This window comes from Squalius cephalus (assembly GCF_949319135.1).
Source record: "Squalius cephalus genome assembly, chromosome: 10".
Lineage (NCBI taxonomy): Eukaryota > Metazoa > Chordata > Actinopteri > Cypriniformes > Leuciscidae > Squalius > Squalius cephalus.
In genome coordinates, this window is record NC_137131.1 from 36,001,982 (window position 1) to 36,024,295 (window position 22,314).

General features: G+C 39.1%; 1 protein-coding gene across 18 annotated transcripts in view; it reads right to left on the bottom strand.

Moving 5' to 3' along the window:
• Positions 1–1,270: 1,270 nt before the first annotated feature.
• Positions 1,271–22,314, bottom strand: part of baz2ba (bromodomain adjacent to zinc finger domain, 2Ba) — a gene marked incomplete at its 3' end in the record, with an annotated part of 91,109 nt that continues 70,065 nt past the window's right edge. For 5 of the 18 annotated variants that reach the window (XM_079883423.1, XM_079883420.1, XM_079883407.1 and 2 more), the window contains 20 exons: positions 21,767–21,811; positions 21,334–21,366; positions 19,381–19,446; positions 18,966–19,106; positions 17,598–17,849; positions 17,247–17,470; positions 16,461–16,535; positions 15,988–16,216; positions 15,823–15,885; positions 14,736–14,880; positions 13,884–14,638; positions 11,089–11,356; positions 10,777–10,932; positions 8,351–8,511; positions 7,959–8,260; positions 7,317–7,452; positions 7,060–7,206; positions 3,081–3,364; positions 2,845–2,988; positions 1,271–2,072 (listed from right to left, as the gene is read on the bottom strand). In XM_079883423.1, coding sequence (XP_079739549.1) covers positions 1,916–2,072; positions 2,845–2,988; positions 3,081–3,364; positions 7,060–7,206; positions 7,317–7,452; positions 7,959–8,260; positions 8,351–8,511; positions 10,777–10,932; positions 11,089–11,356; positions 13,884–14,638; positions 14,736–14,880; positions 15,823–15,885; positions 15,988–16,216; positions 16,461–16,535; positions 17,247–17,470; positions 17,598–17,849; positions 18,966–19,106; positions 19,381–19,446; positions 21,334–21,366; positions 21,767–21,811 — 3,783 coding nt within the window. The remainder of the gene's footprint in view (positions 2,073–2,844; positions 2,989–3,080; positions 3,365–7,059; positions 7,207–7,316; positions 7,453–7,958; positions 8,261–8,350; positions 8,512–10,776; positions 10,933–11,088; positions 11,357–13,883; positions 14,639–14,735; positions 14,881–15,822; positions 15,886–15,987; positions 16,217–16,460; positions 16,536–17,246; positions 17,471–17,597; positions 17,850–18,965; positions 19,107–19,380; positions 19,447–21,333; positions 21,367–21,766; positions 21,812–22,314) is intronic. The other 13 variants (XM_079883413.1, XM_079883412.1, XM_079883422.1 and 10 more) reach the window with 9 other exon arrangements.

Sequence of the window (22,314 nt, forward strand, 5' to 3'; positions counted from 1 at the left end):
ACGTTAATGTATTTTAATTAAATTAAATGTAAATAACTGTGTAACTGTATAATAATAATATTCAATTATTATGAATATAGAGGCCTAGGCATGCATATATTTGTTCTGTTGAACACAAAAGAAGATATTTTGAAGAATGTTGGTAACCAAACAGTTGATGTGCCCCATTGAAATCCATAGTATGAATGCTATGAAGGTCAATGGGATCCATCAACAGGTTTAGAACAACATGAGGGTGACAGAATTTTCATTTTTGTGTGAACTATCTATTTGGGTAAATCTGATATCTCGTACAACTTATTTTCATGGCAAGATTCAAACTGTAAAATTGAGAATAAAACTATATATATAGTTTGATACTATTTTTATTGGCACTTTTTGCAGCCCATTATATATATTGCATTAATATTTTTAAATGATTTAAAAAATCCATTGATTGATGCATTTTTGATAGTATTTATTAATATTTGTTTTGCTGCCCATTTAAACTTAACTAAAACAGTGAAAATGAGTTAAAATACTAAAAACCTGACCAGTAAATGAGACCATTGCCCATGGAAAATGTAATAAAACAACACATTAGACACTGGCTGGATTTAAAAACATCCTTTTAATAAGTCCGTGCCAAACATCCACACACTCGCACAAACACTCTCTCGCACACACACTCTTCTCTCTCTCTCTCTCACTCTCTCTCCATCTCTCTCACACACACACACACACACTAGTGAAAAATAATGCTCCTACAAAAAGAACGCTACCATTTGTTTCCCACAATATCTTTAAATAAAATAACTTCAAGTACTCTGACGCAGGTACAAAAAAACTCTGTTCTAGCTGCCTCCAGTGGGCCACGACGCACGCGGGAGACTCAGACACATGTGGTTACAGAACGCCTGCTGTCCATCTCTGAGCGGCTCTGGGGCCAGGGATACTGAAGAATACTCCGACAGTTTTCATATGGGTTCAGATATGAGTTTCGTACAGTATGCCTTTGAGCGGAGGCCGTGATGTGTTTTATAGAAGAAAACAATAACATTACAAAACAGGGAAAAAACAAAACAAAACAAAAAAGAACAAATTATTTTCCCTATACCCTGTTCTGAAGGGCAGGCACTACTAAGATTAAGGAGACCACAGTGTTTTGTAGAGGATATGTATATACTGTACAAACAATAAATGTATATTATTAATCACTTTAAGACTAAAATTAATTGCTACAATCATTCTAAGGCATAAACAATATCCAATGTCTGAAACAATATGTACACATCATTCCAAACAAGACTCAATATATTGACATTAATAGACAGTATGTACACATGGGTGTCTCCTGCTTGTCTGCGTGTGTGTGTGTGTGTGTGTGTGTGTGTGTATGTGTATGTGTGTGTGTGTGTACAGTGATGCCGTTAGTTCACTTTCAGAGGGTTGAATACTCTGATGCCACATGGCACAGAACAGTGTAAACAGTTTCTTTTTTTTTTTTCTTGGCTTTGTTTCATATTTGGAGAGGAAAAACACAAACAAATAAACATTCCATTAGATTTAAAGCAGTTTTGCTGTTTCTTCCTTTTCATAGAAAATGAAGAGTGGACCTCTCTTTTATTAAGTCATAAATAATCATTTAAAAAAATTAAATACATTCACTATAATATTAACGATAAAGTAAAAATACAAAACCAAAATAAAAAGATATTTACAAGTAGTGGAAAGGGATTTTTCTCCTTAGTACAGCTCTGATGGTTGAAATTTCAGTGCGATTTCTCTTTTCTAGAAGGAAATGGTATTGCACAAAGACACCCTCTGTCTTGTGTCTCTTTGGGTGTTGATGTGTGATTGGTCGGTCCTGAAGGGCCCTGGATTGCAGAAAGAGTCTGCTTGTGAGCCCCGGTCGCAGGTTTGAAATGAAACCACCTCAGTTAGTCTGCTTCAGCAGCTCAGTCCACCTCTTCTCGAAGAACTTCCTCATGTTGTGCCCGGCCCGGCCGATGTCCGAGTTGTCCTCGTTGAACTTCTCGCAGTTGTCGAACACCAGGTTGACGTCGATGATGAACGTCTCTAAATTCTGATATCTAAAGAACACAGCAAAAATTCAGGTCGGTTACTGCATCTGTGTCTCGTTGTTAAAGGTTCATGAAACACTAAAACATTTTTTTGGAGTGTTTACAGATATGTGTGTGTTGCACATTATGGACAGTGCTATCATGTTAATGCTAAGAGGAATAAAAAAAATATTTTGTTATTTTCTTGATATTGATATTATGTTCATTTGTAAAGTGTATAATTTTGTAAAAAAAAGAAAAAAAAGAAAGTATTTATTTATGAATGTTTGTTATTTTTATAGTTCTTATTCTTATTAATATTTTATTTATTTATTTCGGTGGAAAGGATTGTGTGGGGGGGGGGGGGGGATTTTTGTTAACGCTTTGGAAAATAAAAGAAAATTATTATTTAACTTTTAGGTAACTATTTTCATCCAGAATTGTCATGCCCCCTTCTATGGAATTTTGTTTCTGCCACCGAATAAAAAACGTTTTTCCCTCCTCAAAATTTCGCGTTTCAATTAAGACTTTATAACTCGCAATTGCAAGTTTATATCTCACAATTCTGGGGAAAAAACTCAGAATTGCAAGATACAAGCTTGCAATTGAGAGTTATAAAGTCAGAATTTTGAATTTATATTACTTAATTCTGACTTTATTTGTCAGAATTGCAACTTTATAATAACATTACATAAGAGAAAAAGTCTGAATTGCAAGATATAAACTTGCAATTGCAAGAAAAAGAGTCTCCCTGGCAGAAGGCACTTCAAGACACTTTAAAGCGGAAGAGAAAGACACTTACTGGCTGCTGACGAGTTTCTCACGGATAGTGGAGAAGTCCATGGGTTTTTTAATGACTTTGCGGTACCCTGGGACAGATTTGAGGTTAACAGGTGTGAGGAAGGGCCAGGCGTCCTGATGACGTTCCAGTTCAGCCAACAGAACCCTGAGAAGTACAAACGTACATGAGGTCTGCATAAAAAGCAACATTGCATCCTCCACAAATACACATAGAAAATGAGAGAATGCGAGTGGTACCTGCAGAGGCCCAGGTCCCGGTTGTTGTCTCTGGCTGTTTTGGCTCTTTTTACGCAGGCAGGGCTGTCTGGTTTGGGTGCAGGGGGGGTGGCGGTGTTCTTCTTGGCCTGGGTGGAGGTGGCGGCTGCTTTCTTTGGGGTGCTGTTGTTGCTGCTGGTGGCTTCCTCTTCTTCACACGTTTCCGTCTGCTTCTTGCTTTTCTTGGCGGATTCTGTCTTTTTTCCTCCACTGGCTGGTGGCGCACGATTCGGAGTCTTCTTAGATTTAGGTGACTGACCACTTGCCTGAAATGGTGGACAGGACCAGTTAAGATTTACAAGTTAACATACAGGAATAACACTCCAAATCAGCCAGTGAACAGTACACATCACTGCTCCAAGTGCTATTATTACAGCTCACTAGCACTTGCAGTCACTTCCACTGATGAAATAATGAGAAGACTAAGCAAAAACATATTTATTATCATTATTTATATAACTACTATTTATAATTATTATTCAATTCTGAATCCTGCATGTGAAAGGCAGTGTATGGAAGCTTGTTTCCACCACAAAATAAAACATTTTAAAAGATAATTGCGACTTTTTATCTCACAATTGCGAGTTTACATCTCGCAATTCTGACTTTATTTCTCAGAATTGCGAGATATAAAGTCAGAATTGCGTGAAATAAAGTCGCAATTGCGTGTTATAAAGTCAGAATTGCGAGATATAAAGTCAGAATTGCGAGATATAAACTCGCAATTGCGTGTTATAAAGTCAGAATTCTGACTTTTTTTCTCGCAATTGCGACTTTATATCTCGCAATTCTGACATCTTTTCTCAGAATTGTGAGATATAAACTCACAATTGTGAGATATAAAGTCCAATTCTAAGGAAAAAAAAGACTGATTTTTATTTTATTTTTTTTTACCTCAGAATAGTTTGTATCTCACAATTCTGACTTTATAACACGCAATTGCGACTTTATATCATGCAGTTCTGACTTTATATCTCCCAATTGCGACTTTATATCTCCCAATTGCGACTTTATTTCTCAGAATTGCGACTTTATATCTCGCAATTGCGACTTTATTTCTCAGAATTGCGACTTTATATCTCGCAATTGCGACTTTATTTCTCAGAATTGCGACTTTATATCTCGCAATTGCGAGTTTATTTCTCAGAATTGCGACTTTATATCTCGCAATTGCGACTTTATTTCTCAGAATTGCGACTTTATATCTCGCAATTGCGAGTTTATTTCTCAGAATTGCGACTTTATATCTCGCAATTGCGACTTTATTTCTCAGAATTGCGACTTTATTTCTCACAATTCTGACTTCATATCTCGCAATTCTGAGAAAAAAAGTCACAATTCTGACTTGATAAAAAAAAGTCAGAATTGTGAGATAAAAAGTCACAATTATTATTATTTATTTATTATTCAGTGGCGGAAACAAGCTTCCATAAGGCAGGGGTGCAAAAAGGGGTATGCAATTTTTATTCAAATAAATGCAGCCTTGGTGAGAATGAGACTTTCTAAAAAAGAGAGAGAAAATTTAAAGGGTTAGTTCACTCAAAAATTAAAATTCTGTCAATGTCGTTCCAAACCTGTAAGACTTATTTTTGATAAAATCTAAAAGATTTCTGTCCCTCCATTGACAGCTACACAACTACCCCTTTGACACTTCAAAAAGTTCATAAAGAGATCATAAAACTAATCCATTTGAATTAAGAGGTTTAGAGCAAATTTTCTAAAGAGACACGATCACTTTTTATGATTAACAGATTGAATTTAGGCTTTGATTCACATATAAACATTGATTAGCAAACATAAACAGAAGCTCAACCGAACCTGCTTGACACGCGAGAACAAACCTCTTGCGGAAGCTCAAACGTGCTGTGTAACATGAGAATGAACCTCATTGGTTCTCAAGCATGCTTGAGTTTCCATTTACCATTTTTAATTTATGCGGTGATGAATGTTTATATGTGAATAAAGCCTAAATTCAATCTGTTCATCATATAAAGCATCATATGTACTGTCAATGGAGGGACAGAAATCTCTCAGATATCTCTCTCATATAGATGAACGAAAGTCTTTCGGTTTTGGAACGACATGAGGGTGAGTAATTAATGACAGAATTTTCACTTAAAACTAACCCTTAAAAAAAAAAAGAATATATATATATATATACAGTGCCCTCCACAATTAATGGCACCCCTGGTAAATATGATCAAAACTGGCTGTAAAAAATAAATCTGCATTGTTTATCCTTTTGATCTTTCATTCAAAAAATTTGCTAAATTCTAACCTTTCATTTAAGTAAAAGAATTGAATGTGGGGGGGAAATCACATTATGAAATAAATGTTTTTCTCCAAAACACGTTGGCCACAATTATTGGCACCCTTTTATTAAATACTTTTTGCAATCTCCTATTGACAAGATACCAGCTCTGAGTCTTCTCCTATAATGCCTGATGAGTTTGGACTTTGGAGAATAACTGACAAGAGATCAGAGACCATTCCTCCATACAGAATCTCTCCAGATCCTTCAGATTCCCAGATCCATGTTGGCGCTTCTTCTGTTCAGTTCACTCCACTCATCAGGTCAGGGGACTGGGACGGTCATGGCAGAAGCTTCATTTTGTGCTCCGCAAAACAAATTTGTGTGTTGATTTTGATGTTTGTTTTTGATCGTTGTCCTGATGGAAGATCCAACCACGGCCCATTATAAGATTTCTAGCAGAAGGCGTCAGGTTTTGATTTTTTATCTGTTGATATTTGATAGAATCCACGATGCCATGTATCTGAATAAGAAGTCCAGGACCTCCAGCAGAAAAATATGCCCACAACATTAAAGATCCAATGGTATATTAAATTGTACACATGGGGTACTTTTTATCCTTGTGTTCACCAAACCCATCTAGTGTGTTTGCTGGCAAAAAGCTCTTTTTTTAGTCTCATCTGACCACAGAACACTGTGCCGTTTGAAGTTCCAGTCATGTCTTACAATTAAATTTGCTGGAGTTTGTTTCTGGAGGAGCGAGGAGGATTTTTCTTGAAACCCTCCCAAACAACATGTGGGGATGTAGGTTTTTTTTTTTTTTTTTTTTTTTTTTGGCTTTCTGACCCCAAGACTCAACTAATCTCTGCAATTCTCCATCTGTGATTATTGAAGAGTCTTTGGCCACTCAAACTTTCATCCTCACCGTCCATTAAGACAATATAGACACACGTCCTCTTCCTGGCAGATTCGTAACATCTTTAGTTGATTGGAACTTCTTAATTATTGCCCTGATGGTCAAAATGGGGATTTTCAATTGTTTAGCTATTTTCTTACAGCCACTTTCTATTTTGTGATGGTCAACAATCTTTTGCTACGCATCAGAACTATATTCTGTGGTTTTACTCATTGTGATGGATGATTCAGGGAATTTGGCCTTTGTGCTTCCTCATATTTAAACTCCTGTGAAACAAGAAGTCATAGCTGGACAGTTTCATGTTCCTAGTCACCCTGGTGTGCTAAAAAAGGTAAATATTAATGGGAATATACTTCAGAGATATTTTACTCGTAAAAAATTCTAGGGGTGCCAATAATTGTGGCCAACGTGTTTTGGAGAAAAACATTTATTTCATAATGTGATTTCCCCCCACTTTCAATTCTTTTACTTCAGTGAAAGGTTAGAATTTTGCACATTTTTTGAATGAAAGATCAAAAGGATAAACGATGCAGATTTATTTTTTACAGCCAGTTTTGATCATATTTACCAGGGGTGCCATTAATTGTGGAGGGCACTGTATATATATATCCAAGATATAGAAATCCAAGATAATCCAAGATATTCAGTAGAAATATAATCTGCGTGTTAAATTTGGTTCATCCAGCTCCATCCAGAAAAAAAGTATCTGAATATTTTAGAGCTATAGCTCTGAAAACATGCCCCTCAGCAAAGGAGCACTTGCACCACTGGTGATTTGATCTGGAGGCGGTTACCTTGGAGATGCAAGCAGGGCAGTACCAGTCTCCCTCTGGGATAGTGGTTATCTTGGGTTTGTGGCAATAGGTGTGACACCCCTTATCACAGCCATCACACAGCAAAAGCAGGTCTTCATTATCCCCCTTTCGGCACATCTGACAGTACTGAAAACACAAACAGGCATGTAAGAATGGAAACTACAACATATATATTATGTAGATGCATAACACACATTCCTACACTTACGGACAGTGAAGTTTATGACGTCACTTACCACTTTCATGATGGACCTTTCCCAGGCAATGGATTTCTGCAGCTGCTGCAGACACATGGCCAGCTGAGAGGAGCTGCGCACCTCAGTCAGTGCCTTCCGCCACAGCTTCATCCCTGGAGCAATCTCTTCCTCTCCCCTGCAGCACACACACATCAGAGAGGGCTTTATTTCAAAGATGTCATTGGCCCTTAATGTATGTCAGATTGAGTAGCTGAGATCCTGAGATCCACACATAAACACACACGCACACACACACACAGAGGAGTGAAGAACAGGCATACGCCAGACAATTCTGTGGTATGACTTCACAGCCATACATGAGGACGGAGAGCACAGGATGCTGTGGTGTACCATGCACTTAGAAGTATTAGAAAACAAATCAAGTTTTGACGTTTTCAAACTCCGTCTGTGCACTGCTGATTAAAACCATGCAGCCAAAAACAGGAAGGGTGCAGGCAAGTGAGTGAGAGGAAAATGAAACCAAAAAACAAACACGAAACCCGAAACTGTAGCCAGGGTGAGAACGCATGGACGGACGAGCAGAGAAGCCCCAGCCAGCAGAGAGAGGGAGAGGGGGAGGAGGAGGAGGAGGAGGAGGAGGAGGAGGAGGAGAGACGAAGGCTGGCAGTCTGGATGACCTACCCTTCCCCTCCAGCGCTAGTGGATGGAGCAGGTGCTGGGACAGTGACTGTACCCACATTATCCAGTTTGATCTGGATGGTGGTCCCTAAGGGGCTCCGCAGGTACCTTCTCTCGATGTGGCGCTCCAGCTCTGCCAATCGCGTCACAGCGATGTCCAGAGGGTTGCTGGGACGACGGATCAGGCCCTTCTCCGAGCTGCGCTCCTCTTGAGACTCCGCCCCAGGGCGGGGCTTGGGGAGGAGCTTGTGCTCGAAATAGACTAGGTCCTCTCTTTCAGACTGCGGCTCTGGATATGTCCAGCCCTGAAGCAAGGGATTGTGGGAAGTGACAGTTAATATAAGAAATGACCATGATTTGATGCATTTCTGGAAGCATACTAACTGTGCACTCACCTTGACCTGCAGGCTGGCGGACGTGACTTTGCGCTCCAGCTCCTCCACCTGTTGCAGCAGAGCAATGTCAGTCTCCATGGCCTGCTCCTCCACACACCACTCCTGCAGCGTCTCCACGGAAACCTGGCCCTCGTCGAGCTCCGAGACCTCCATAACTGCCACTGCAAACAAAAAATAAGACAACCGTAAGACCCCAGGAGAAATAACATCCGTAAGGCACAGCACAGCAGAATTGAGCACGTTTTGACAACTGCATGCTCGGCTGAGTCAGTTGCACAGTGGTTTAGAGGGCTTTTATGACTGTTATTTAGGGCTGGCAAATAATAAAATGCCAAAGTAATTAATTGTGGTTATTCTGATTGACATTTTTGCATTCTATATTGATTAATTTGCTTAAATTTACTCATATTTCTTGACTTGAAAATATACTGTATTCAGTAGTATTTAGAGCAGTCAAATCGATTAATCGAAATTAATCGCATCTTAAACGTTAACGTGTGTATATATATATTATATTTCTGTATATGTAGGTGTGTGTACACACACTCATATAGGTATATATATGTATGTGTGTGTGAGAGAGTGTGAGTGTGTTTGTGTTGTGTGTCTGTGTGTTTATACACACAAAAATAAAATAAAATAAAATAAAGGGGTGGTCTTAAAATTAAAGGTACATGATGCAGACATAATGCCAGAAAGGGTGAAATAAACAATAAACCGTTAATTTTGCTGAAATACATAATACATGGAACAGTTTTGACAATATATTGATTGTTTATGTTGCTAAGGGTGTTTCTCAGTGAAACAGATCTATTCGGTGAAGCGTACACTTTATCGTAAATAAATCACGGCTATTAAACAAAATCATAATCAAGAATCAGAACTATCAGTTTGATAAAATTTAATTAAATTAAAAGAAAACATTAGTTTTGTTAAAGGGCACCTATTATGCAAAATTCACTTTTACATGGTGTTTGAACATAAATGTGTGTTGGCAGTGTGTGAGCAAAACCACCCTAGAATGATAAAAATCCACCCAGTGTTTTTTTTACAATCTCAATAAATCATAAGCACTGTCTCAGAATGAGCTGTTCTCAGATTCGGCGCAATGTGACGTAGAATTGAGCAGGCCCCTCCCACGACTGTTGATTGACACTTCAGTTTGAGCATAGACCCGCCCTGAGTGAGCTGGACACAGAGTCCGCCATTGTTCGACGCTTGAGCAGCTGTAGACAAGAATGTCTCCTAAGCGATTGAGGTGTGTTGTTGTTGGATGTAAGAATGAACATAGCAGTCTTCATTTACTCTCGTTGTTACTCGAGGATGGATCTGTACTGTTTGTGATCAAGCTTACACTCTCCGGAGCGACAGGCCTAACGTGACTGGACACGGAAGAAATGAAAGTGCGAGCGCGCTCTTTATGACAGCTCTTCGAGTCATTTTACGGATATAAGGTTTACCAGTTTATTTAGCACCCACTGAAAAGGTGTGTTTATATTTGTTTACTGTTAGTTGTAACGAGTGTTTTGTGTACTTCGCTGTGTATGTTGATGATAATGAAAGGGAGAGAGAGAGAGAGTTTATGGATAAGACTTTAATGCGCACTTCTTATACTATGTTTATTCAGCTCTTACAGAGATTCTCTGGAGTAAAACTAACGCTCATCTTTTGTGTGATGTACAATAAACTTCAATGAACTCATCAGTATATTTTGGTCATCATTCGGACGGGTTTTGCTACAGCAGGCTTGTATTAGTGGATAAAAGCAGATGACAAATAAGTTATAACCATAATTAAACTAAACTATACCTGTTCTATGTCCATACAGCATATATTCTCTGGCTCTGTGGGCATTATTGTCCGACTCCGAGTCGAAATGAACACCGCAACTGAGAGTTTCTGTTCTGATATTATCAGATGAGATTATCCTAGCTCTTAGCGCGAGCTCATGAGGCTCCGCCCCCTGGGCCGTGCAGCAGCAGTTAATTTGCATTTAAAGGGCACACACTAAAACAGCGTGTTTTTCTGAGCCCCAAAAAATTACAATTTAAACATGCTGTAAAAAATGATCTGTTGGGTATTTTGAGCTAAAACTTCACATACATACTCTGGGGACATCAGAGACTATTTTACATCTTGTGAAAAGAGTCATAATAAGTGCCCTTTAAGTCTTCCCTGGATTTAATTTAGAAAGAAATAAGACAGTATGAAGGACTATCTCCAATATGACAAAAACAACTGTGGACTGTTGTGTGTTTGTGTGTGTCCTGGAATCAATAAAGCGAATACATTTAAACTACTGGAATGTCAAATTGTGTTAACGATGATGAATAAACATCATCTCTGGCAGTCCGATCTTTTTTATTTCGGTCTGTTTCCATGGCTAAATCTGTAAGATCAAACACACACTGGCACATGGTGCTCACCCTCTCGGTTCTTGTTGCAGGTCTGTGCGATGAGCTCCATGGATTTCTGCAGCTGTTTCTGCAGGGCTCTCTCTCGGATGCCTCTGCTGTGGAGAGCGTTCACTAGGGCTTTCAGCTCCTCCATGTCTGTCACCTTCCACCAGCCCAGCAGCATGTCTGCCAATCAGCCAAAACCATTACCATCAACAACCCCAGACAAAACTAGACTCATGACACATTTGTTGATATATGTTATGGTTAAATCTTGCAGACTAAAAATTACATATTATTATTTAACAAAGTAGCATTTGTGTGCATGATACCAACACTCACCCTCTGGTATTGGCAGCGCTTCGGGGTGGTCATGATTTCTGGGAAGGTCCAGTGCCATTGGAGAAGGCGCTGATGTAAGCTTCTCCCCAGTGGGAACAGGAGAACCACTTTTGCTGGTTGAAACGCTGTGTGCCAGCAGGGGGCTGGCGCTGCCCTCCACTGAGGGGTACATGTGCAGCGGGCTACTGCACAGGGGTAGACTGGGGCTGATGATCCCACCGGACCAGCTGCACAAAGGCAAACCAATAAGAGCTCCACCGGGCTTCACCTGTGGGAGATAATGAGATAACAAGATATGTTGTGTAGCAACAGTATATATTATAATGAATTTACTTTTTTTCTTTTTACATTTATGCCAAGCTAAAATATTTTAGCAGGTAAAATTGAGAAGAAAAAAAAAATTACGAACAACATTTATATTTCAGTCATGGGGGCTTTGAATGTTGTTGTAGAAAATGAGGAACATTGGAGTCAAAAAGAGTTACTGATTTAGTTTCACAATTTAGCAGAAACTTTAGACAGTTTTAAAAACACTTCCACTCGCATGTTTTCAGTATCTAATCATTTTTCTGGCTTAATTCTGTTTAAGCTATTACAAAAGTATTACATTGTTCAACACTGACACTAATAATAATATAGTCCGTTTATTTAAACAATATAAATTGTTTATTAGTAATATGTACAGGGTTTGACATTAATACCCGCCAACCCGTTATGCAGTGTAATGCAGTCAGTCCTACTAGTAGCCAATTTGGCGGGTTGAATTTTATATATAATGTAAATTTTTCAAATGTAGTTTTACCAATTGTACAATATGTAAGATTTTTTGTAATAAAATATCCAAAAATCACTTGCACGGTGTGATATATTTCCTGCAGTTGTGTACTTACAATATCCCAAAAGTTCCCAAAGATTTTTAATTTCAGAGAAATTCCAATTTTAAATAATGGCTCGTCGTCCCTGGTCATTGTCGCCTGTCAATGACATAATATCCGAGTTATCCCTGGTTTCCGCTTGTACTTTCATAGTAACCATGGCGACAGACGTGGACAACTGCGTTACGTCTAGTGGCACACTCGCGCTGTTGTTGTTTCGTTCAAACATTATGGACCATGGCAAGCAGACTTTCGGACAAAAGGAGAAATAAAACGAGGATCAATATCGGCGTGGTGTTTTCGAGATGCCGAGAGCTTCACGTCCGCGACTAACTTGAACTAAAAGCTTCACGAGTCACGACTTGACAGAGACGCCGCTCTTCCATGTACTTTATTAGACAGGTGAGCAAATGTACATAAAACAGATCAATGTTATATAGCTCAACATGATGAAATGTTAGAATATGATCAGTATGCTATTCTAATGTTGATCTAGCTTACAGCTAGTCTCATACAGCCAACAAACTAACATAGAATAACATTATAACTTTCAACACACTCAAATGCAGTTTAGCATGATAGTGTGTAGACCAAGTGAAACAGCGCTGCGTTACCTCACAAGTCAAATAAACTGACCTGTGTGAGTAGTAATTCAGCACTTGCGGGTAGTTCGGTAGAATGAAAATGTCCTTATTCCTTTATATCCCGCGGGACTCGCGTGTGGCGCTGATATCTGTCTATTATTAGCAATCGCGCCCTGCTTCATACCACAGTCATGTTAAAAAACATCAATGTATTCACTCATCCATAAACATTATTAGATCCATCAGCATGACGACAAGTTCCAGAATTCCGCTTATGCGTCATCAACCTACTCCTTTGTTATTGTAAGAGGTTAGCAACCCCTAGCGGCGAAAAAAAAAGACATATCGTAGCTTTAAAAATATAGATATATAAATATAAATATAAAAATTTTCGATACTGAAATATCTGAAACGCTTCCAAAACTCATTATCCGTAGAATAGATACCACCTGCGCTTTCTTGCTTTCTCATCTCTCGACACACAAACCCGTCTCCCCTCACTCACTCGTTTCATTTGCTCCAGATGAATATTGTTAATGTTACAGGGTTTGAATTTCGCCGTGGAATTACACATATTTTTACTCATTCCTGGAGATTTTGTGCTCATACCCAAAGTATGCACACATAAAGCCGCCTCTCAGTAATAAATTGAGTTCTTTTTCGCTGCTTATTGAGATTTAACAGTCAAATACAAACAAAATAATGTCAAAATGCTGGTCTTGGCGAGTACTCACATAAACAAGAAACCGCATGTGTAACAGTATAATGGATGCGTGTCAGGTCTTAAAGTGACAGCAACCTAATATACCTGCTGCCAAATTATGAGATAATATTAAAAGTATCTATATGGCAGTTTTCCCCCATGGTATCGATGTCAAAATTGTGGACAGTGAAAATGCTGAGCGGCTAGAGCAAAAAAGTTAACGTCAAGCCCCTGAATGTCATATAAAAGTCACAGCAATTGAAGGAAAATAGTGTAATCAGCTATTTTATAATATTACATCAATATAATTGATATTGATTTTAAATCAATTGGATTTTGGCTTTCAGAATTTTTGGTTTCGGCCAAGGATTTTTATTTCGGTGCAACACTAAAGACAATCACAATCAATCAGAACAAACCAATGAGATTTCACTGTGGGCATAGCAACCCAGCGTGACATGAAAGAAACAGAAATCAAGGAACCAATAAAACGTCTTGTCTCACGTTAATTGACAGGGTTGCAGCTGGTCAGGACATAAACTCAGATTAACATGAAAGAGATTCATTGCTTGTAGCTTAATCATGTTGGACACTGTCAATATGAAATACATTTCAAATAGGACGGGTAATTACCTGCAAACTGAGGTTGCTGATCCCAGCAGCTGAGGGGTTCAGAGTGCTTGCAGATGCAGAAAGAGGAAGCAGGTGATGGTGCGAGGAGGAGGTAGACGGTGGAGGTGGAGTTTTGGGGGTGTTGCTGTTGTGTGAGGACTGCGGCTGGATGAGGGAAGTGTCGTCGCAGGGTGAGCGAGGCAGCAGGCTGAACCAGTGGCCGCCGCGCTCGCTCAAGACCTTGAGCAGCTGGTCGTTGGCCAGGAGCTGAGTCTGCGTCAGCTGCGGCTGCAGGATGTGCGCGGGGATGCCCAGCTGCAGAGGAGGAGGGATTGCGTGGTCTGCGCTCGGGCTGCTGGCCTCTGTCAGCTTAGAGGTAGTTGGAGAGTGAGCTGGAGATGATGCTAATGTTGTTTCCATGGCGATTGTTGCCGGGCAGCCGTTGTGGGCGTGGCTGAGCCCCTTGGCCCCGGCAGGTGTGCAAGGCAGTTCCTGACATTGAGGGCTCTGTGAGGGGCGGAGCTCTGGCGGTTGAGGGGGCGTGGTCACAACCCCTGTTTCCTGCAGTTCTTTTAGTGGGGAGGAGCGCACCTCTTTATCTGCCTCCAGATCAGGATCGATGAGCTTCTCTTCCTCCTGTTTCACCTCCTCCTTCACAGCCCCCTGTATCTCCTCGTGCTGATGAAGCTGCAGAGCTTCCTCCTTGGGCTCCTCTTTGACCTGCACAACTGGAAAGTTCCTCATCCTCTCACGCTCTTTCTCCAACTCCTCAAGACCTACATGAGAGAAAGAAGGAAGAACATATTTAGTGTCAAATGAATGGTGTGGCTGTTCGCAAATGCATTTATGGATGGACGGATAGATAAGACTCACCTTCTCCACTCTCTAACCCCTCTATGTAAACCCCTCCACACTGCGGGAGGACCCAGTATCTGCGGCGGTACCGGTCCTGGCCGTATGACATGGACCGCAGGGCATGAGACGACTCAAACAGCTTCCGACGGATCAGGTTTTGCTGCTGTACTCATACAGAAATACACATATGAGTGTGTGTGGTTGGGATTTTATATGTAATTATGATAGGGCTGCTTGATTCAACGAAATAAAACCAAAATCGCGCTATTGCTTAGTGCAATTGTCAAATCGTAAAAGCTGCAATTCAATTCAATAAATACATGCACTGGGTGTTTCAAAGTTAAGTGCAGCACTGTGTTCATTTACACGAGAGCAGCTCATCATCTGGTGTTTTCAGTGTCTCCGAGTGGCTCGGTTTGCAGTTTACGCTCCTCTACACAGACTCATCTCTGCATCTGCTCTGAATTTAGGTCACTTGTAAGTTATAACATGCATTTGGGACGTAACATGCACCAATCATCCATTAATCCAATTTTTCTGAAGAGACACGATCTTCATTTCTGTTCCGAAGATGAACGAAAATCGTACGTGTTTGAAACGACAGGGTGAAAAATCAATGACAGAATTTTTCATTTTTGGTTGAACTAACCCTTTAAGGGCTCCCTGTGGTTTTCCAAACAAATTAAATTAATAATTATTTTTCTTAAATATTAGATTTTTTTTTTAATCAAAAAAGTGAAATAGTAAAAACATTACAATAACAATAGTAATATTTACTATTTTGTTTAATATAAAATATTTGTATAATAATTTTAAAAATATTTTATAATAATATTTACAATTTTGTTTAGTATAAAATATCTTTATATTAAATAATAAAAAATTATTATTATTACTATCATCATCGTCATTTTTATTATTATTATTATTTTATTCCTTATGGTCATATTGATATAAAATCACAAAATTTTGGGCTTAACTGCAGTCCTACAAACCAGCACAATTTTAAACAAAATCACGTTTTAAATTGAAATTGCAAATTTTATAAGAGAATTTAGATTTGTTTTCCCCAAATCATGCAGCCCTAAATTATGTTTGAATTTACCTTTGATAATTTCTCGATCTGTTTCTCTAGCTCTTCAACACTTGTTGATGGGTCTCCCTCATCCTGACACAAACACACACACATATACATGCTCAGTCAATAAAAAGATATATGATAAAGGTAGAATCCATGTATGAAAATGCACCCGAAATTAACGCTTTTTACCTCATCACACGTCTCCACCTTTTTTCCCTTTTTAGCCTCTTCCTCCTCATCATCGTCATCCTCATCCCCTGCGTCATCACTGTCCTCATCTTCATCGTCTTCGTCATCACTATCCCCAGCCTTCCTCTTGCGCTTGTGACCAATGGCAGAGCAGCCCGCAGCCTGAGGCTCCTCCCCTCCAGCGATTGCTTCACGTTTCCCTGTCCGTTTAGCGTAGATTGTTTTCATTCTGCATGAACACATGCAAAAATACTCATTGGTTAGTGATGTACATTATGATAATTAATTATGTACATTCAGCACACATCTTTCGCAGTCGGCAAAGAGAAACGTTGTTTGTGTTTAATGCATGGTAAGATGCCTCGATTCAAATGTTTGAACATCTATTATGGCTAAAAATGCTGTCTAGGTAGGTAAGTTCTGAAACTCAGCCATTAAATTAGTATAAATCAAGTGCAAAATAAGATACTCACTTCTTCAGTCTGCCCTCCACGATACACTCGTCCTTCCTCAGCACATTCATGTGCTCCAGGCTTTTGTCGATCTCACTGCAAAAACACACAAACAGTTTCGTACTGCTGTAGATACCAGTGTTATTTTAGTATAAGTTATATATATTATAGTTTTTATAAAAAAATGATTTAAAGTTCATCTTTAGTCATTTTGTTTTAAAAATTTATTTTTTGAAGTATTTTAATCTAATATTTTATTTTGTTATAATTAATAAAAAAATATATTTTTTATAGTTTTAAAGATAATAACCCTGGTAGATACATGTCATACAGTACATGTGTGATAATGTCACATGACAAACTCTGTTGAGGTTCCTGTGTTCATATGCATTAAGTATTCAAAGCTCTGTGACCATCACACTATGTGACCTCTACACTGCCTCTTTATGCACTATTATTCCAAGATTAATATTTCATAGTGCCCAGACAGGCCTGAATAAGCACATAACACTTTTACACATATCATATACTCCAAACAGGAATCATTTGAATTTGAAAATGTCTTACATAAGTGTAATAAGTTGATTTGGATGAATAAGTACATTTAAAAGCAGTTGACTGTTCTTTATGAATTATTACTGTATCACAACTGGAAAATTGTGTTGTATTGCATTGTACATAATGTGATGACTAAAAAACTGCCATGTTGTGTAACAGCTGCATTCTGTACCAATGTAAACATCAATCAAGTCATGAATCATCAGCAGCTGAACTCTGGAAACATAACTGGAATCTACTGGATCTTACCTGACTATGCTTTTACTGCATGCCAGCTCATTTACCAGGAAGGACAGGACAGAGGCTTTCTGAGCTGGCGTATGGGCCTGAAAGGCTTTGGTCCTTAAACTCAGAGCAAGATCAGCTAGCTCCGTCTGAGAGCAGTGTGCCTCCATGTATAGCTGCAAAACCTCAGACACATTGTCCCGATTCAGACCCACATTGGTCAGGTGGTCACCCAAGATAGACTTAGACTGGTGGAGAAAAGGGGATAGTTCAAATTCTGCTGACATTTTTTACTAAAGCATCTTAATTAAAAGCAAGATAGATAGATAGATAGATAGATAGACAGACAGACAAACAGATAGATTTCCCCCTCACCCTGTGTCCTTGAGGTAATCCTGGGTCAGACACAGCAGATGAGAGTAGTCGGACCAGCAGGTCCTGCACTTGCCCCATGCTGTTGCCCAGGTTGAGCAGTCCCTCCTGCAGTATTCCCAGAGTGGGCAACTCAGAGGGATCCATGCCCAGCACCTTCCCGAAGCTCCGCAGGAACTGCACCACCATCAGGCACTCTGCAAACACACTCCCAGGCAGAACCAGACCATGGATACGAGGAATCTCTGGAAGGGGCTGTAGAGGGAGAGAAAAACAGAAAAAGTGAGAAAAACTGTTGTTTTTTTTTACCGCCTGTATCATCTAAAGTAGTATTTTTCTACCTTGTCAATAAAAATATAACTGATAAAAATCGATGATGATAATAATAATAATAAACAACTTAATGTCATGAAGTTGTTTTGCTTATACATCCAACACAACTCTAACAGGGTGTGGGAAAAAATGATACTGACAAACTAATACAGAGAAAACTTTTTTTGTGAGTCAAAGTTGAAGTACCCATGAGACTTTAAGTTAATATTTCAATCATTTACAATTAGCATGCTCACATTTCTCTGATGTTGATTATAATTATGATTAGTAGTAGTAGTATGTTTTGACTCATTCAAAACAAATGAATTCATTTTAAAAATGAAGACAAAAATATATTACTGCTGTAAATTACAATTGTACAAATGTGCCACATGCTTCACTCTAAATAAAACATGCATACTATACAGTTATTGCAGCCTTTGATTTGATAATCACACCAAGCCCCATTTATTTATTCTACTTTTACATTTAATATAATTAATTATTAGCTTTTCATCAACACACGAACCCCCTTGCAGTTCCCTCATGAACCCCTGTTTTGGAAACTCAGTTCTAGATAATACAATAATTAGATTTGTCCTTAATATAATGACAATAAAAGTCACTTAATTTTGGAAACAACGCTGTCTTTAAAGTATGTTTACATTTTTTTATTTACAAGAAATTAAGCAGCTGCCATTATATTTGATGTAGGGGGTCCTTCACAAGGAGATCATAAAAATTTGGGATCATTAGCATCAAAAGGTTTGATCCAAGATACAAGGGTGCAAACTTTCAGTAAAGTCCTGTCTTCATCACCACTAGGTGGCAGTATTCTGTCTCAGGTGAATTCACTGTAAAGAGTTTTGGTAAGATTCGGTGTATGACATCATACCTCTGAGAGTTCTGATTGGACGAGTCTTTCTGTTAATGGCTCATTTATCGATGAATGAAACACAAATCTTACAAATACAAGCATTCTAAAAACTGGTTTTATAAATGATTATGAAAGTTGATGCAACGCAAAGCTTTTTCTGGTTTGGCCTTATATTCCATTACCTTGTGATCTGTCAAACACATGTCTTCATTGGGTTTCTTCATCTCACGGATCAACTCCAACTCCAGCCTCCGGAGCTCCATTTTCCGCTCCTTGTTGAGACGTTTCTCATCACGTTTCTCTTGCCTGAGGCGTTCACGCTCCTGAGGGGTGGAAGAGAGGCTTCACTAACCGGTTGGATGCCAAATCAGCCGTGTTCGACATTAGGGTTTTATGTTCTACAAGAAAACTTTGTTTTGGAGTATGAGGAATGTTTAGGCTACTTTATCGAACTACATCAAAATTATTTGGCAAACACATTCAGGGAGCGTAAGCAGAGCAGGTAGACGTGACATGTGAGAAAGCCTTGAGGTGCAGAGAGGAGAGTGGAGTGGTGAAGGACAGTGTTCCTTTATTTATTTATTTTGTTTTGCACACCTCAGCTTTTTTCCGAGCCTCCACAGCTTTCATTAGCATAACGTGCTGTCTCCTCCTCTCCCTCTCCTGAAAAGACAGAATGATTCCATCGTTCAGTGGAGGAAAGCAGAGCATACAGATCCACACAGAGAAAACAAATGAAATATAAAAGCCAGAGACAGACGATAAAACTGATCAGCGTGGTTTAGCATGTTGCACAGAAAGAGAGAGAGAAAAAGTAGGTGAAGAACGGACACATTGCCATGGCCAGGATGAGGCAGCCACAAAAACATGTGTTACAGCTGATCGGACGGAAACAAAAGAGCGAAAAGAAAAGCCACAGATGTAATGGGCAGGTCAGAGGAGGAAAGCTGTCGGTGCATCTTGAGTTAGATTAGCGTAGCTACTGTTACAAGCTAACAAGGGAAAATAAAGCAGATTTCCCTCAGTTCTTACAGTGAAGCACATTGCTCTGTCACTGTTATTATGGATTTACAGTCAACATGAAATCAAAATCGCCCCTATTTACTTTCTTAATACACGTTTCTGGTATCTTTCTGTAAACGTAAAACTTGCAAATAACTACTTTACAGTTGTAATGGCTGCATTTAAGTCCACTTTATTACGCCCTTCCCCCACTAACTTCCCTCCGTCTCTTTCAATTGGATGTACGTCATTGTTTATGTTGCACGAGTGCCTACAACCAGTGGAACACCCAAGGCCCTTGATCACTTGTGGGTAAATTAAGTTGCGAGTTGATGTTGTGATGTCACAATTGTATTGAATTGCGGTCTATGGATCCGATTAAAATCGAGGGGTCGAGGGTCTGTCCAAATAAACTTCCCTCATCCACTTGACGAAGTTGAACGCACTTCAGAGTAGCAGCAGGGATTCCCCCGAGGGCAAGTGCTTAGGGTAGTTTGTGAGTGTGTGTGTGTGTGTGTGTGTAAAAGTGGAGTTAAACGCAGTCGATGTTAATTTGCACTCAGTAATTTGTTGTTTAGGTTGTGCTACTGATGCCTTGGATTCATGCTGACATTTAGTGGTGTGGATGTAGCATCATCCAAGTTGTCCCCATGAAGAGATCTGCTCCATGTAAATTACAACTTTTATTTGATCTTATATGAGTCTATATGATTTTGAAATATACTTATGTACTAAGTACTATAAAAAAAATCTTAAAATTAAAGAGTGCACCATTAACCAATAGCCAAATCATTATTTATTCATTCTGGTTTGGCTACATTATAGTATGGAATATCCACATAATGTGTTAAATATCTTATTTCGCTTGGAGAACGTCACATTAAGGAAATAAAATGGGATGCGGATGGCGTTTCATGTTGACTTTAAGGATAAAGCCAATTAGAGTGATATTTTCATTTCTGACCCACAGATGGCATGGAATGTACAACAGAGGGAAGTGTGAGTTTCCTCAAATTCTCTCATTGGTCAGGCACTATGACCTTTGACCTGTACTGATGATCTCACAGGCAGGACAATCAGCACAGTGCAAATGCAACATTGTGACAAATAGTCTGCCACAACAACATACATACATACACGCGCACACACACACACCAACACTCACATTTTCACAGCGGTAATGATAATATACAATATTGGGATGACTTTACACGTGGAATGAGGGTGTGTGGTACTTTCCACCAATGAGAGTATATACTCAACAGGCTCCATAGACACACACACGCACACACACATACACTTACACACACACACATAAGGCACAGGCCTGCTGCATCAAAGCCGTTTTCTCTCATTGACACACATAGCAGATGTAGGCGATGCAGTTTTTCTTTTGTTCTCTTTTTTTTTTTTGCTTGAAAAGCCATGCAGAAGGAAAATGTAGTTTTGACAGCAGCCAGTGCTACATTTAAACATGTGCTGCTATGACATCATATCACAACCAGGATTCACGATGCGAGTGTTAGATGTACAGAAGATGAAACATACCCATACCATATCTAGTCTATGCCTCTCCATCTCCTGAGAGAGAGAGTTGGCAGAGTATTATGAGACAGAAAAAAAATCACAGCGTCATTTAAAAAGAAAAGGAAAAAAACAAACAAACTCAAAACTTTAGCCTGTAACCCCAAAGAGACAGACCCCACTCCCAAAAAAGCATGGAAATTAACCAAGAGAAACAGCAGAAAGTTAAAGACAGAACCACATGAGACTCGCCACTTCTAACATTGGGCATAGGCTGAACAAATCTATTTTAGGACACTTTTAAACCCATAATGCACTGCATTTCAGATGGTGACTGTGAACTCTACAATAAAATATTGCTCTTTCCTTCCCTTTCTCCTGCATTTTATAGCAAAAATCAGTACTACTATATAAATGGCCATTATGAGACCTATTATTTATAAGAGTGGTGACTGACCTGGTGCTTGAGAATAACAGCCTGTTGGCGTCTCATCTCCTTCTCCTACAAACACAGAACATAAAAACGATTCAACGCTGCACCAAAACACTCATTATGACACCGTCTAAAAAGAAACCACCAATCAGAGTCTTGTCTCGGCCTTCAGTCCTAACTGTGAGGCCTATGAATGCAAGAGCTTAAGAAAATATCAATCTTTTTGGATTTAAATACTACATGAAATGGTTTGATTAATGCCATTTGCTTTGCTCTGTTGGCTAGTGAAGCAGGTTGGGTAGATAGGCTGCAATAGGCAGATTTTGTTTCAAATATTTTGATGCTACGGATCCCCAAATATGATGATCCACTTGCGAGGGACTCCTTTCCTAAATGTAAAGGCAGCTAGCTACTTTTATGCATAAACGTGATTAAAAACTCATTTATATTGTGTGAGAAAAATGTGACAGAAAATTGTTCATCTATTATCGTAAACATATTGCATTAAAATGTTTCTCCAGATTGCAGGTGAAAAATTCCTGATTTAATACACTACCGTTCAAAAGTTCGGG